The 16,024-nt window shown below is 41.9% G+C and overlaps 1 protein-coding gene across 1 annotated transcript in view; it reads left to right on the top strand.

The window, feature by feature from the left end:
• The window catches only part of TMEM232 (transmembrane protein 232), a 1,143,478-nt gene that overhangs the window by 300,708 nt on the left and 826,746 nt on the right, over positions 1-16,024 (top strand). Inside the window, exon 6 of the mRNA XM_069625485.1 lies at positions 10,645-10,744. Coding sequence (XP_069481586.1) covers positions 10,645-10,744 — 100 coding nt within the window. The remainder of the gene's footprint in view (positions 1-10,644; positions 10,745-16,024) is intronic.

Genomic DNA, 16,024 nt, shown 5'->3' with positions numbered 1-16,024 from the left:
AAAAGCAAAGACAAAATCAAAATTGAATTACTGCAAAATATGGATACCTGTCCAGTGCGCAAGTACACAGGACTACAAGGACATTCATTGGCCTGCATTACAGGACCTACTTGTAAAACCACTTTCCATGATATCAAAAGGATATCAACACATCATTCAACTATAAGAAATCTAGTCTATAAACTGTACTATGCTAAAAGTCCTGCTTTAGCACTAGCAAAGTTAAATAACATCCTTCTACATGGTACAGCAAAAGACCTACTTGAAGAAATTCACTATTTCCAGAAATAATATTTTGGGTGTGAAAGCCATTTACAGAATGAAATAGCTTTAAACCAATTAAGCAACAATTCTACACATGGCAACCTTTTGCTAAACACATACAAAAAAGAAATACTAAAATTTAAAAGTACATCAGCTGAAGTACCAAACCATGTATGTGTATGTTGATGTAGAACTTTTTATAAAAGTAACACAAAAACTGTAGACCTATCATACAAAATAGAAGACAATGAAGATTCTAAATGGTTTGAATTAGCTCTCTACCTTGTAGCAGAAAACAAATACGAAATAACTGACCCCCTAATACTTTGCAGTGACTGCACTACAAAACTTGACAACAACCAAACTCCTTCACGTGCTATCACAAATAATTTGGAATTATACCCGGTACCAAAACCCCTACAACAACTTAATTTATATGAGAGCATCATAATTCAAACAGTACACCCATTTCAAGCAATAATACGCCTTCAACCAAAAACAGCAAAAATACCTCCCTCTGAATTGGTAAAAGGCATTTGTGGAAAAGTAGTTTATTTACCATTATATCTAAAAGAAAATGTGCATACTCTAGGAGTGCAACGTCCGATGCAGCAATCTTTAATTATCTTAGTAAATGGAGTACCTACAAAAGACAAAAAAATATGGCAACAGCTGGTAGATTTATATAAAGTTAGACAAGCCTTCCAATATCTTAAAGAGAATAATGAATATTACAAAGAAATTAATATTGAAGAAAACATGAAAGATACAACTGAAATAATTTAAGAAACACAAGAAGCTGGTCAATTTGAGCTACTAGATCCTGCTACAATATCAAATACTTTAGACCATTATAGAATTCATCCTTTGCACTGTAATGACACCGTAGAAGATATACTGGAAACTTACCAAATGCGTCAAACAAAAGGATCGCCAATCAGCATATGGGAAAAAAGTATAGAAGCACATGCTTTTCCTCTGCTCTTTCCTACTGGCAAAGGAGGAAGGTATGATGATAGACCTATTCAAATATCAGCTTCAGAATACCGCTCATTACGGATGTATTCTGAAGATCCGAGATTTAGACAAAATGTGGAATACATATTCCACGTACTCTTTGAAAGTGAACTAGCAACTTTATGTTACGGAGTTGCACAAATATTAAAATCAGGATCACACTTTCAAAATATGACAGCTACACAATTATTAGAAAAAGTGCAACAAAAGGATGAGGTTTTACAATCAAATATTACAAATCTATTAGCAAATATGCGTGGTACTAAAGAGTACTGGTTTCGACGTCATGGAGATGTACGTTGTATGATCAGAAACCTTGACCCACCCACTTGGTTTGTTACATTAAGTTGTGCAGAATATGCATGGGAAGATTTACATGATTTCCTACGCATATCAAATAAAAACAAAACAAACATAGATTGACTAACACCTGGAGAACTTTGTTCTTTGGATTCTGTTAATGTTTCAAGATATTTTCACCATCGCTTCATTGCTATGCTACATTTTATTTGTAATAAAACTGTTCCTCCCCTTGGAGAAGTGCAACACTTCTTTTGGAGAAAAGAATACCAAGCCAGAGGAGCACCACATATCCACAGGCCTTTATGGATTAAAGATGCTCCTAAATTTGGTCAAGACAGTGATGCCACTGTTTTACAGTTTATTGAAAAATATGTCACTTTTGAAATTCCATCAGAAGCCACAAATAGTGATCTTCATGCACAAATTTTACAATTTCAAAGACACAAATGTGGAAAATATTGTCGTCGCAAATACAAAAACAAAGAGAAATACTACACCAAATGCCGATTTGGTTTCCCTAGACCAGTTACAAATAAAGGTCAAGTGAACAACCTCATGTCTTCAGTTAGACATAGTGTTAAAGGTAAGTCACCTAAAAATACATATTACATAAAAAGAACAGAAGAAGGAAAATATATCAATGATTATAATGCAATCATTGCCCACTTATGGAATGCAAACATAGATGTGCAGTACATTGCAGACAATTCTACTGCAGTTGCTCGATATGTCACAGCATACTTAACTAAAGCAGAAAGGACAGAGCTCCAAGATCTCTGGAATGACCTGTCATCAGATAAAACAGTATCTCAGAAATTATACAGCTTGGGCATAAACATGCTCACCCATAGAGAATGTGGATCATATGAAGCAGCTGATCGTTTAACTGGTACTGCATTGTATGGTAAATCTGAAAATACAGTATGGCTAAGTCTTGGTCCAGCTAAATCTAGAAAAAGAGTTCTAAAATCATATGAAGATATAGAAACAATAGCCAAACATGATCCCCACTGCCAAGACATTTTAAAAAACAATTTATTGGACACATACTACCCAAACAGAAGTAATACTTTGGAACACATGTCTCTATACCACATAGCCCAAAACTACACATACAAAAATAATATGAAACCTGATGAAAAAAAAGGTAAATACAGAGTGACAAACTGTGAAGGCAGCTTAGTTAAACTCACTAACCCAAATTTAATTAATCATATCAAATTGTCATTAAAGACTCCTCAACATAAAGAAGTATATTACATGTCCCTGCTACAACTCTTTAAACCATGGAGAAAAGAAGAACAATTACTAGATAACTATGACTCATATGAGGATGCTTTCAAAGCAAATGAAAGCACTATAACTGATGCAAACTTTACACAGTACAAAACAATGTTGCACAATGAACAGCAACACGAAGAAGAACTCCAAGCCCAACTAGATAAGGACACTCCTGACAGTAGTCAACCTTCTGTAACAGGAAGCCAAGAACCACTGGGAGAACCACTAATAATAAATGAGGCAGAATTAGCTATGATAGAAGTAGAAAACACCATGTGTCAGTATGAAGATAAAGAAAACTTAACTATACTACAATCAAAACTAAACAATGAGCAAAGTAGCATTTTTCAAGAAGTAACAAAACAAATTGCACATGGTGTAAAACATGAAAATCAAGAATGTTCCTGCCATAATTATAAACCTATACTACTGTACATCAGTGGTGAAGCTTGTTCTGGCAAAACATTCCTAATCAAAATCATTAGTAAGTTCCTTCAACAATTGACAAACAACAAACTGTCAGCTGTTGTCACTGCCCCCACAGGTTTAGCTGCCTACAACATAGGTGGTGTTACATTACACCGATTACTACTATTACCAGTAGAACACCAGAACAAATTAGACTATTACAAACTTTCTGCAGAAGCTGCAATGGAATTACGCAGAGTATTGAAACAAATGAAAATGCTACTAATAGATGAAGTGAGCATGGTCTCCAACCTGATGTTAGCTTTGATTCACCTCAGATTACAAGAAGTACTCAAAACAGACTATGAAGAGCTCTTTGCAGGAACACATTATTGTTTTTGGAGATCTGCTTCAATTAACACCAGTAAAAGGTGAGCCTATTTTTAAAACATTAGGACACAAACTCTGCCGTAAAACTGTTGGCAGCATTGGAAATGTCAACCTTTGGCAACATTTCCAATACAGAGAATTAACAGAAAACATGCAGCAATCTGCAGATCTCACTTATGCCAACATTTTAAAACGTATCAGAGTTGGTATACTTTCTAAAGAAGCAGAAGCAATATTGAAAACCCGGCACATTAATGCACTTTATGGCGATAATGCATGTGCTACAGATGTTATGGACTAATTAGCCCACAAAAATGTCAATTGTATGGCCTTAATGCCAACTCTTGCAAGCTGTTTCAAATTCAATGAAATCATGCTAAGTAAAGAAATGCAACCAATCATGGAAATTAGCACCACAGACAAACTAGATGTACATGGTATGACACTACCCATGTGTGACCAAGCCACAACAAGACTACATAGTTTAGAAAAATCAATCTCAAACACAGCAGACTTAGAAAAGATATTAAAATTATCCTTAAATTGCAGAGTAATGCTTAAACGTAACCTTGACGTGGACCAAGGACTAGTTAATGGAGCACTGGGTACAGTTGTTGGCTTTCAAACATACCCACGCGACAACAAAATTCAGTTTGTCAATATACTCTTTGACAAACTTTCAGAAGTAAAAAGGATAGGATGCTCAACAGCTAGATTCCTTCTCTTTAAAGATATGTATGTATGCAGAGAACAATTTTCTCTAACTCTTGCATACGCAGTCACGATTCATAAATCACAAGGTCTTACCCTAGACAAAGCAATGATAGATATTGATAACACAGTCTTTAAAGAAGGCATGAGCTATGTAGAACTATCACGGTTACGTACACTTGACGGTCTATTTCTAATCAACTTTGATGCAAGTAAAATAAACGCTGATATTCCTTGCATTTTAGAATACAACAGACTTCGCTCACTAAACACCCCCCCGCCTAAACACATATTCTGTTCCACAAAAAGTAAAACGTTATAAAAGAAAAATAAATCAAACAGAAATGCAACAGAATGTCACTGCAAATCCTCCAAAGAGAGTAAAAGAAACTAATACTTCAAGTACCACAAGCAAAAAAGAATCAATTAGGGAAAGTAAACCAGGTACTTCTTTAAAGAAGGAAGACAAACTCCAAAAAAAGCAGTTAGATACAGAACTACCTGGACCATTTAAATTCTCAAATATAGTTGGTGTAAGTTGCTACGCAAATGTAGCAATGAATATTCTATTTCAATTACCACCAATTGTTGACAACATTTACTTACACAGTACAGATCCATTGTGTTTGAAAATGTTAGTAATTCACAGAAATGCAGCAAACAATCCTGATAACACGTATAGTGTTTATGGAATAAGACAACAATTGGACTACTGTGCTGGAATCGTGAAATTCACTATAAACTCACAGGAAGATCCACAAGAATGTCTAATGTACTTACTACAAGTACTGGAAAACAAAAACATACCTATAAATGAAATCTTTCAGATTTCATACATGTGGAAACATACATGCACTCTCTGCAACAATGTGACACAAGAAGAAATCCCCAATGAACGCTTCATATATAAATCAATACCAAATTGTGAATCCATTCCATTTCAGCAACTTGTACAAAATGCAAACCATGGTAGATTATGCTCTACCTGCAATTCAGATAATCGCTCCACGTTAGTAATACAAACACATAGTAAATACATAATACTAATGCTTCTACGTTGCAATGCAGATGGTACCAAAAACAACTGCAAGCTGACTGGATTCACACATGGTCAAATATCACTTGGTAAGAAAACCTTCACAACAATAGGTATAATCTACCACGCAGGAGCCACAACTAATTCAGGGCACTACACTGCATATATAAAAAAGAAATGTGGATGGTTTGAATGTAATGATAGTACCATTACTCTAAAGCAGAGATTACCAGGAAATCTTACAAACGCTTATTTGATGTTCTTAAAACCAAAATTTGATAACTAAACTGTATTTAAACCCTAAGTAAACATGTGTTAAAAAAATATAAACTGTTAGAATACTCCAAAAGCTATCTAACTGCTCAAAGATTCTACAACAACTAATCAAATAAATGAATACCACTAAATTAGACCAAAAAATACACAGTTAGAATACGCCAATTGGTATCTAACTGCACCAAAATTTAACAATATCCAAATAGATAAATCAATACCACTAAAATATATAAAAAAAATAGACAGTTAGAATACGCCAATTGGTATCTAACCGATCCAAAATTGTATAATATCAAAACAAATAAATAATATGTTACTGCTCCAAAAAAATACAACAAGCCAAAGTATAAAGCATTAGCCAGAAACAGTGCACACTGAAAACAAACAAACAAATAAACTGTAGCATAACAGAAAAAGGTTTTTTTTAATCCAACATGGATTTTTTTTTCTCCCACAGACCCAATGATTTTAGCAACAAATACAGAAACTGAGCAAATTGCACAGTACTCTGATTTGTAATCTACTAAATATGAGGGTCCAAAAAAAAAAAAGTATATTGATTATACAATGTAATAAGTCATTACAAAATACTAATACTAACATGCTATTTTCTTTTATCACAGAAATTAACAAGAAATACATGTACTCCGGTTACTAGACCAAACAGTAAGTATACAATAATGAGAACCATAGCAGCATATCACATCCATAGTATCTAATACCTTTGTTCCTTATACATTTGTTTTTCACCCAAAGTTATAAGCAAATATGAATGTGATATGCTGCGGTGGTTGTTGCCAGGGCATAGAGTCTTGGGTGCATGGCCAAATGGCCAAATGGCCATGCACCCAAGACTCTATGCCCTGGCAACAACCACCGCAGCATGTCACATCCATAGAGTCAAACATTTCAACTATGGTCTATGGAAACTTTTAATGTCCGCGGACATTATGAGTGTTCTTAGAACACTTTCAACTTGCCAGCGAACAATACGGACAGCGTTTTCAGGACACCCCCTACGAACATTTCAGAACAACGCGATAGTTCTTAGAACACTTTCAACTTGACAACGAACAATACAGACAGTGTCCTCAGAACACCCTCATTTCGTTTATTTGCGAACATTTCAGGACACCATGAGTGTTCTAAGAACACATTCAACTTGACAGAGAACAATACGAACAGCATCTTCAGGACACCCCCTACGAACATTTCAGAACAACGCGAGAGTTCTTAGAACACATTCAACTTGCCAGCGAACAATACGGACTACGCCTTCAGGACACCCCCTACGAACATTCCAGGACACCGCGAGTATTCTTAGAAACGTCTTCAGAACACCCCCATTTTGTTTATTTGCGAACATTTCAGGACATCGCGAGTGTTCTTAGAACACATTCAACTTGACAGAGAACAATACGGACAGCGTCCTCAGGACACCCCCTACGAACATTCCAGGACACTGCGAGTGTTCTTAGAAGCGTCTTCAGAACACCACCATCTTGTTTATTTGCGAACATTTCAGGACACCGCGAGTGTTCTTAGAACACATTGAACTTGACAGAGAACAATACGGAGAGCGTCCTCAAGACACCCCCATTTTGTTTATTTGCGAACATTTCAGGACACCGTGAGTGTTCTTAGAACACGTTCAACTTGTCAGCCACAACCCCCATTCATATTTGCGAACATTTCAGGACACATCAAGTGTTCGACAACGTCTTCAGAACACCCCCATTTTGTGTATTTGCAAACATTTCAGGACACCGCGAGTGTTCTTAGAACATATTCAATTTGACAATGAACAATAAGGACAGCGTCCTCAGGACACCCCCATTTTGTTTATTTGCGAACATTTCAGGACACTGCGAGTGTTCTTAGAACAGTTTCAGTTTGCTTGTGAACAAAACGGACACATATTGAGTCCTCAGAACACCCCCCATTCAGTTTATTTAGAACATTTCAGAACACCCGTGATGTCCGCAGACAAATCGAACACAAAAAGAACATCTAACACATAAAAAAACACAACTTTCATCCTATCTCATACACTCCCACCCTCCCCAAACACTCCTACACACCAACACACTCTACTAAATACAAATTTTGAACGAAGTTTCACCGCGCTGTCCGCGAATGACCGCAAATCCAAGATGGCGGGTGCTACCGAAAATCTGACGCGCTTCACGCTCCACGCCGTCCAATCAGCAAACACGTTGCATGTCCGCGAACATCACGCAAGCCGATTGGCCAATCAGGACACTGTCTGCGGAGCGAACAGGGAAGTGTGTCCGCGAACCGAACACAGATATCACTAATTTTTTTTTACCTACTTTTTGGTCATTTTAAAAAAAACTACTTGACGGATTTTCACCAAATTTGCAAAAGCACGCTTCCGGGACCAAGCCGCTGCTCCTGGTCCAAATTTGGTGAAAATCCATCCTGCGGTTTGGGCTGTAGACGCGAGCAAACATTTTTTCCCATTCAGTTTATGGGGAAAAAAAAAGTTTTGGGACCCCCCCTATAACTTTGCCCCCCCTGGACGAATCCTCACCAAACTTTGCAAAAAAATTCAGAGTGACCCAAATTGCAAAGTTTGGTGAGGATTCGTCCAGGGAGAGCGAAGTTATAAGCCACCCAAAACGTGCTCTTCCTATGGAAACACCAACTTAACCATAACTACATGGCCACTACTGTGGCCATGTAATAATACAAAGGTGGACATTAAGATGTTGGACAGACAGTTGCACCCCTATCTGTCTTTTCATGCGACTAAGCTCCTAATTTCTTCACTGATGCTTTCAAGACTCGATGAAGGATTCTATTGCGTCTTCCTGCTTATCAGCTAGCTTCCTTGCGTTAAGCCTATAACGCTTCTGTTAGTCTTCTTATCGTCCTCGTAACTCTATCTTCATTTCCTTTGTATTGCCTTTAAATCTGTACACCATCTAGCCCCTCTATCTCTGCTTTTGTCTCTTTTTACTCTCCTCCTCGTGCTTTGAGATCTAAATCCCAGTTCCTTCTCTCTGTCCCTCGACCTCCTTGCGCCTCCTCACGCGTCTACTTCGGTTCCCTTCTTGCACCAAAAGACTGGAACACTCTACCTCTATTTGATCCCTCGCTTGTATTTCACTTTCTCTGTCCCGTTTGAAGGATCACTTACTATCTCTCTCTACTGCCTAAACATGCTGGTAATCTTCATCATGCACATATATTTTTTGTACCGTTTTTATCTTGTAAAGTGCTTTGACGATGCCCGCTGTATACATTAAATAAAATACAAATGCTGAAACAGCAGAAACTGTGCTTCGGGATGCATTGGACAGCCCTAGGCTCAGTCCTAGCTGAGAAGAAGTGATGCCTGCTGGCCATGGGCCTGGCAAGGGGATCTACACACATTGCTTTTGGCACTGCTCTAAAATTAGACAGTGGGAGATGGAGTAGCTGAGAGCATGTGCGGGCACTGACGCCCCCCTGGATATTAGTGAGAACAGTCCTTTTCAGCAGCAAGAATTCTTGAGAAAGTGGAAATAGACAGATGCAGTCTGTTTGATACACATGAGGAAGTTGGTAATGATGGAACATTCAACTCTCAGGGTGAGGAGGGATCAAGAGTCTCTGTTTGAGGGGTATTGAGTGAGCTTTATAGATTGCTCAAACCTGAGGGAGATGGGATAGGATGAAAATGTCGAACCTCTTTACGGCGAACCTGAAAATGGAAGGTTTTTTTCTCTCTAGTTTTTGCACTTTTTCACACAAATATAGATGGTAAGTGTGGTAGGGGTATTCATTTGGAATGGGGGATATAAGTGGGGGGCTGCGAAGAAAAGAAGACATCATTTTCGGGTTTTGCAGCAAAGGATTCAGTATTTTCACATAGATGGAGGGAGACCACTTAAAAAGCCTGGTGCCCATGGAGGCTCCATTAGCAGAGGCCCCTTTCGGAATTTACTTTCTACACACATTTGTAAAAGTGTGTTTAGAAATAAACAGCACAATGCCTCATGGATTTTCCCTCTAGACCCCTTGAGGTAGAGATTTCGGTGAATTGAGCCAAACCATACAGTGTTTATGTCTGAGAAAATGAAGTCTATACCACTGATAGTAGTCTGAAAATGGGGACCAGATGGAAAGTCTGTTCGAAAAGAAAATGCTTGCCACAGCAGCATGATGGACACCAGGAAACTGTGTTTCACCCTGCTACACTCATCTGTAAGGTTTCTCTTTTGACCATGACAAAAATAAACTATATATTCAAGAGAGTGGTAGTTGGAGAGCGGTAACTGTTTAATTATAGGGTAGCATAATCTAGAAAACTAGCACCCCTTTAACCTGCCTTTGGTCTTTGTTTGGTCAATTGGCAAGCAATTGTACTGTGTCTGGGAGTCCCAGTAGGGCAACTGTTCACTCTCCCCTCCTGGTGATCCGGCCACTTTCAAAAGTGCTCCTTTATGTGTTTTCTTTCAAAATGAATGCACCTTTATTGCTTATCGAAAATACGTTTTTTCAATCCACTTTTACAAAACATTTTGGAAATTAACACTGGCGTTGACCAGGGGCGTTGCTAGGTCTGGAAAAGATCCAAGGCTATGCTAATTCTGGGACTGTCCGGACTGGGGGCTACCTAGCCTTTTTGATTGTAACGCCTGAGCTTCTAGCCGGTGCTACAACCATAAGATAAGACCTGGGGTTATATCCTCCCCCACCTCCAGCAGCGCCTCTGGTGCTGACGATGTTCGTGATGAATCTATCAAACTTGAAGAACGCATTTTCTCAGTGGCCCGAGTGTACTACTGGAGTCATAATGCACACCTGTAGCCTTAATACCCTGCTATGAAGCCTCATGCTGAGCTGATAAATCCCTCAGCTACAAATCCTACCTTTAGTAATCATTTTGTGAAAGGCATGAAGTAGCATTGATTGTACTGACTGTGGTGAACATTGCATTTCTTCCACAGCTTGGCTTTCTGACATTATTGAGGCTCTATTGGTTGCACCTGTCTGGCCAGCTCTCCTGCCACGAAGAGTACACACAACGGCTGTACACATATTTGCAAGGTAAAGTGCATCAATGCATGTGTTGGTAAAATTGTGAATTAGCAATTCTCTTTTTTGAATGGAATAGTTTGTATTGGTTTGTTATTTATGCAATTGCCATATATTGTGCAATATTGCTGTGGGGTTACGCACTGTATGTTACACAGAGGAAAGTCTGGTTAATCTCTTTTTAGCATTCACAAAATGTGAGGAATTCGACCATCCACATGGTGGTTGTGCGCTAGAGAATTTAGGAGGCAAACTGAACTGAAATTGAATGAAATTGAATGATGGTAGATCAACCTCCGGAGAATGTGTGGGGCTAATCTGCACACATTTTCCTATGCCCACCGTACAACATACACATTAGACCTGTGTACTCTGGGTGGACGCAGCCTACAGGCACCATCCCCCTGTCATATTTAATTGCATTATGACAGCCAAGGGACAGGTTTTGCCCTCTCCCTTCTGAGATCAAGACATCTCAGAAGGGAGAGGGCAAAACCTTCCTCCTGATATGGCCAGCCTAATTAACTAACAAGGGCTTCATGGATCCGCCCTGTCCTTTGTTATCTGCTGGTGACAGCTTCACATACTAATCCGAGTTAATTCAAGCAGGCCCACTGGAGGCCTGGTCGCAGGTCTAACAAAAGACCAGAAAACCCCAGCAACCTTTGATATGTCAACCTGAAGCCAGCTCCTGCCTCTCAGTATCAAGGCCAGCAATGTGCCATGTCTGGGACTATGTATTTACAGTAGTCAACCCCCAACCCGACCTCATTCAGAAGGTACGAGTATGTGGATTGATGGAGACGGAAGGTCTGGTCCCACCCCAGCTTCAAGAGAGACCTGCCACTTTAAACAGGGACCACAGAGAGCTCAATTAGCCAGAGAGACCCTTTGATCCACAACAAACAGGAAGATTGGTGGGACTTAGTATTACATGTGTTCACCCCTCTACCTTTTCTGTTACAAAGCACTTTGGTTATGACCTCATCCAGGAGATTGTTGGTGGGGACCCAGGGTTGGTTCATTAAGGTAGGCTTAGCCTACTCCAATCACTGGGGCCAATTTGGCTTTAAAAGAGGGTCGAGCCCCTCTCTTGGCAGATCATCTGAAGACTTTGCAAGGAGCTACAAGAATAACTCATTTGGACCCTGGCTGAATGTACAGTCTGCCTTACAGCTTCCACCAGTAAAGGAAGTCCAGGATTTCCAAAGGGGGAAGCACGATCCCTCTCCTAAACATCTCCCAGGGAACCGAGGGAGATGTTGAATCCGGAACCGCTCCAGAACCGGTACTCATCCAACACACAGTGTGCCCTGCTAGGTCCTGCAAGTAAGCTTCCTAGGTGGGAAGTGCCAGAGAGTCTCTGGACCAAACCAAGGACAAGGCCGTTGCCTGCAACACTCTCCTCAGGTTTGGGCTGCCCATCCTAAAAGACGACACAAGCCCAGTGAAGAAGCTCGGATGAGTGCATCGACAAGCATCAACCAGCGTCTGCCTTAAAGGACATTTTTGAGCCACTCGAGCCCCTTGAGCTGCAACCAACTTCACTGCTTACTGTTGTCATGTCTCAGTCGCTAACGTCATCCGAGATGCCTTGACCAGTGTTTCAGACCCACCAACCAGCACTGAGACAACGATTCCTGACCGCGAGCCGCTGTGTAGGCCAGCCTGCAGCCATCAGTCCATCCTTGCTTTGCGAACTGCCTGCTGCCTGATACCCACAGCTGTCTCTTGTCTTGAACTCTGATGCACAAAGTAGAAAGTGCCCTTAAATTGACTCGACCATGTCGAGCACCAAGAACTTCTACAAGCACAAGGTACATTTTGGTTCTGTCCCCCTGGTCCTTCTCCGAAGGCCCCTAGTGACATTTTACGACCCATTGCTCCCTTGGTGTTGAAACCAAGTATACTAGTGTGATTAATTACTTTACCAAATACCCTCCTGTCAGTATCCAGAGTGCATCCTTTTTCCTTCTTGAAACTGACTGTCCTCTGCATTCCTTTACATGGTGGGTTGTATTTTGTAGTGTGCTAGAATATAGTAGCTATTTGTATACAACTTTGACTGCACACTCCCTTTAATCATTGAGTAATAATTGTATTTTTGCTGTGTTGCAACTAACCAACGATCCACGACCTTGTAGAGATTAGCCCGCCCTTCCGCCCATGTTAGCAAAATTGGACAAGGAGGTTTATAATTTGCTTGTGTTTCCAATATGTTCGGATCCCTTCTGGTGAACTAGAGGTGTGGGGCTGATTGATGGTTTAGACACCGATATTCATCCCTAGAACACTGGTGTCACGCAAGTTGATTCATCACATTGTTGGCAAGTGGTCCGATCTAGTGGGAGCTTTGCACACTGCTCAGTCCCCCAACGATAAAAGTACTGGTGCAGGCAACATTTAGACATGGCTAGGTATTTGTAATAATCAAGGATCTTGACATAGAGACTGTGAAAGGCATGAGCAAGGATGTTTTGTGCGCCCTATGTCAAGAGTGGGGACTTCCCCACAGCACTAAGGTTAATAAACCTGAGTTGCTGACCAGCCTCCAAGCTTGGGTAGAAGCGACGGCAGTTGGGGAGATGATGCCAGGGGATGGGCTGGGCCCCGTGTACACGAACAGAAAAGACCTTCCAGAGGGGAAGTGGAAGATTACGAGGAAAAAGGCATGAGCAGTGTTTCTTGCCAACCATCCCACAAGGGCGCAAGTGTTGTTTCTCAACACTGTAGGGTGTCAGGGAGGTCAGGGGCTAGTGTGGCATCCCACAGGTCCCAGGTATCAGCACAGTCTCCATGTGGCCCAGTAATTGATCCGGCTGCTAATGAGGTAGTGGCTAGAAATCTCCTGCTGGAGAAGAGGAGACTAGCGCTAGAGGAACAGAAACAGCGTGACAAGGTCAGTATAGAGTGGGACAGGGCAGCCATAAAGCTGCACAAGCTGGCTCTTGAAGAGAAGCGGGATGACAGATCCACCTCTAGCGAAGTTTGCAGTAGTGGCTGAAACCAGAGTAACTGGGATAAGCCCTGGCAGCACATCCCCAAAGACTTAGTGCAGGCTTATGAATTGGGGAAGGAGATATTTTTATCTGGTTTGAAGCACTCAACCTGGCTTTTCAGCTATAGGTGGTGGACGAGGTACTCTGGGGTGCAGCCCTGATGAGCCGCTTACTGACACCAGGGACTGATGCAATTCTTCAGTTAACTCCTAAGGACAGGCCCGTTTATGAAAACATGAAGGCGGACCTCCTCAGGAAGTTCTGTAAAACCGCAAAACCGTATCTCAAGAGCTTCAGAGAGCTCAAAGAAAAGTGGGCAGACATTTGAAGTGTTCACACACTTGCCGTTAAACTGTGGGAGCGGGTGAGTGGCTGGTAACAAAGTTGACACATTTAAAGGGATGTACAATTTGATTGCGTGTGAGCATGTATTGAAGAATTGTGATGTTGACCTACACCAGCATCTATCACAGACCCTAGGGAGCTTGCAAAGACTGTCAACAGGTTTGTGAGTACTCAAATCCAGAAAAAGGCTCAGGCGAGCACACCCAAACCAGAAGAGAAATCTTCAGACAAATAGTATAGTACAAAGGTCCAACCCACTCCTCTTCAAGGTTAAGGCCCCAAAAGAATGATGATAAATCCCAAATCTTTAATTCAGCTGTACACTCTGAAAAGAAGAGTGCAGGCACCCCTAACACTGGGACACCTGGGTTCTCACCACCCAAAAATTTCGGGTGTAAGGAGCTTGGCCATAGGAAAGGGGATCCTGCTTGCCAGAGCTTACCCAAGCAAGCCATAGGAAATGCTGGACTCATGGAAGAGGCCATTATTAGTGTGGGCAACCTAGAGGAGGACTTCCCACTAGGCCAAGGTGTGGCCAAATGTGGATTGGTTACAGTGAGTGGGAACGGTACCGGTCTCCAGAAGAGATCCCAGTTCCCAATAATGCTCAACCATATTTAGAACATATGTACATCAATGGACACAAAACTCCTGCGGTCCAAGATACTGCGGCTAGCGTCACTGCTGTCACACTGCAGTGGTTACAGCCAGGACAATATAGTGATGGGCCTGTGTGTAGCGTAAGTGGGTTTGACGGAAAGAGTAAGGGCCCCTTGGCGATAGTAGAGTTCAGTTGGTGAGGTGAAATGACCCAGCGCCGTGTAGCGGTGAAAGACTCCATCCCTGTCCTATGGGCCTCATTCCGAGTTCGGCAGTAACCTGCCGGTGCTACTGGTGGGTTCCCGCTGAACACATGAGACCGTTTCCACCGCCTGATATCACGCTGTCACCAGGACATTACAAGTCCCGGCGGCCCAGGATATCAGGAGGTGGAAAGTGTAAGTCCCCATTCCCATGGAGACCCATAGGGCTCAATGGGAATGGGGACACATAAGCAACGGCACTGTTGCTAACGGTTCCGCTGATTCTGTGACAACTCCGCCTACCATGGCCGTTGTGCCCGGCAGGTCAGACCTGCCAGGCCCAACAGCCCCAGGAGGCAGAGTTGGAGTGTGGCGCTACGGAAAGGGTGCCAGTGCGGTGCGACCGCACCCTTATTTCCAGTCCGCCACATGGAATGAGGCCCCATATCTGTTGGGTAATGATCTTCCTGATCCCAAGATAGTCGCAGTGGCTACCCGATCGAGGGCAAAAGAGATCACCAGATTGAACACTCTCAGAGCCTTAGGGCCTGGAGTGCTTCGAGAGGGCTTGTTGGAAGGACCAGTGTGGGCGGTAGCCTCTAGTCAAGTTCCACAGACTACTAAGTTGCCTTCCCCTGTGGGAAAGTGTCTAGTAGCCACTAAAGACACCACTTTGGCAGCAAGGGAGTCTGTGATTTCAGAGTTGCCTGGCACAGTGCAGAAACCTGAGGTGGAGGATCAGGTGGGCACAGATCTGAAGGGCCTGCCCAAGCTGGATGAGTTTGCATCAGCTGGGGGGCACAGATCAGACTGACTTCTTCACAGCCCAGAAAGAGTGTCCCACTCTGGCGGGTCTACGGAAGCAGGCAGAGGAGCAGGCTAAGGGTGAGGCCCATGGACTGTTTAAAGTGTACTGGGAGCATGGACTCCTGTACAGTGAGTCAAAAGAGTCTGAGGGTGAGGGCACCAGAAGGTTGGTGGTTTCCCAGTGCCACAGAAAGTTCCTTTTCGATATGGCTCACCAACTTCCTTTAACGGGTGACTTGGGAATGACTAAGACATCGGAATGTTTGTGCACTTTTACTGGCTTCAGTTCAGCGTAAAGGTTAAGGAATTTGTCTGGTCCTGCCCCCGACTTGTCAAGC

This window comes from Ambystoma mexicanum, chromosome 6p (assembly GCF_040938575.1).
Source record: "Ambystoma mexicanum isolate Mex_15411 chromosome 6p, UKY_AmexF1_1, whole genome shotgun sequence".
In the NCBI taxonomy this organism is placed as follows: Eukaryota; Metazoa; Chordata; class Amphibia; order Caudata; family Ambystomatidae; genus Ambystoma; species Ambystoma mexicanum.
The sequence above is the reverse complement of the archived record's forward strand: the minus strand, read 5'-3'. Positions and strand labels throughout refer to the sequence as shown.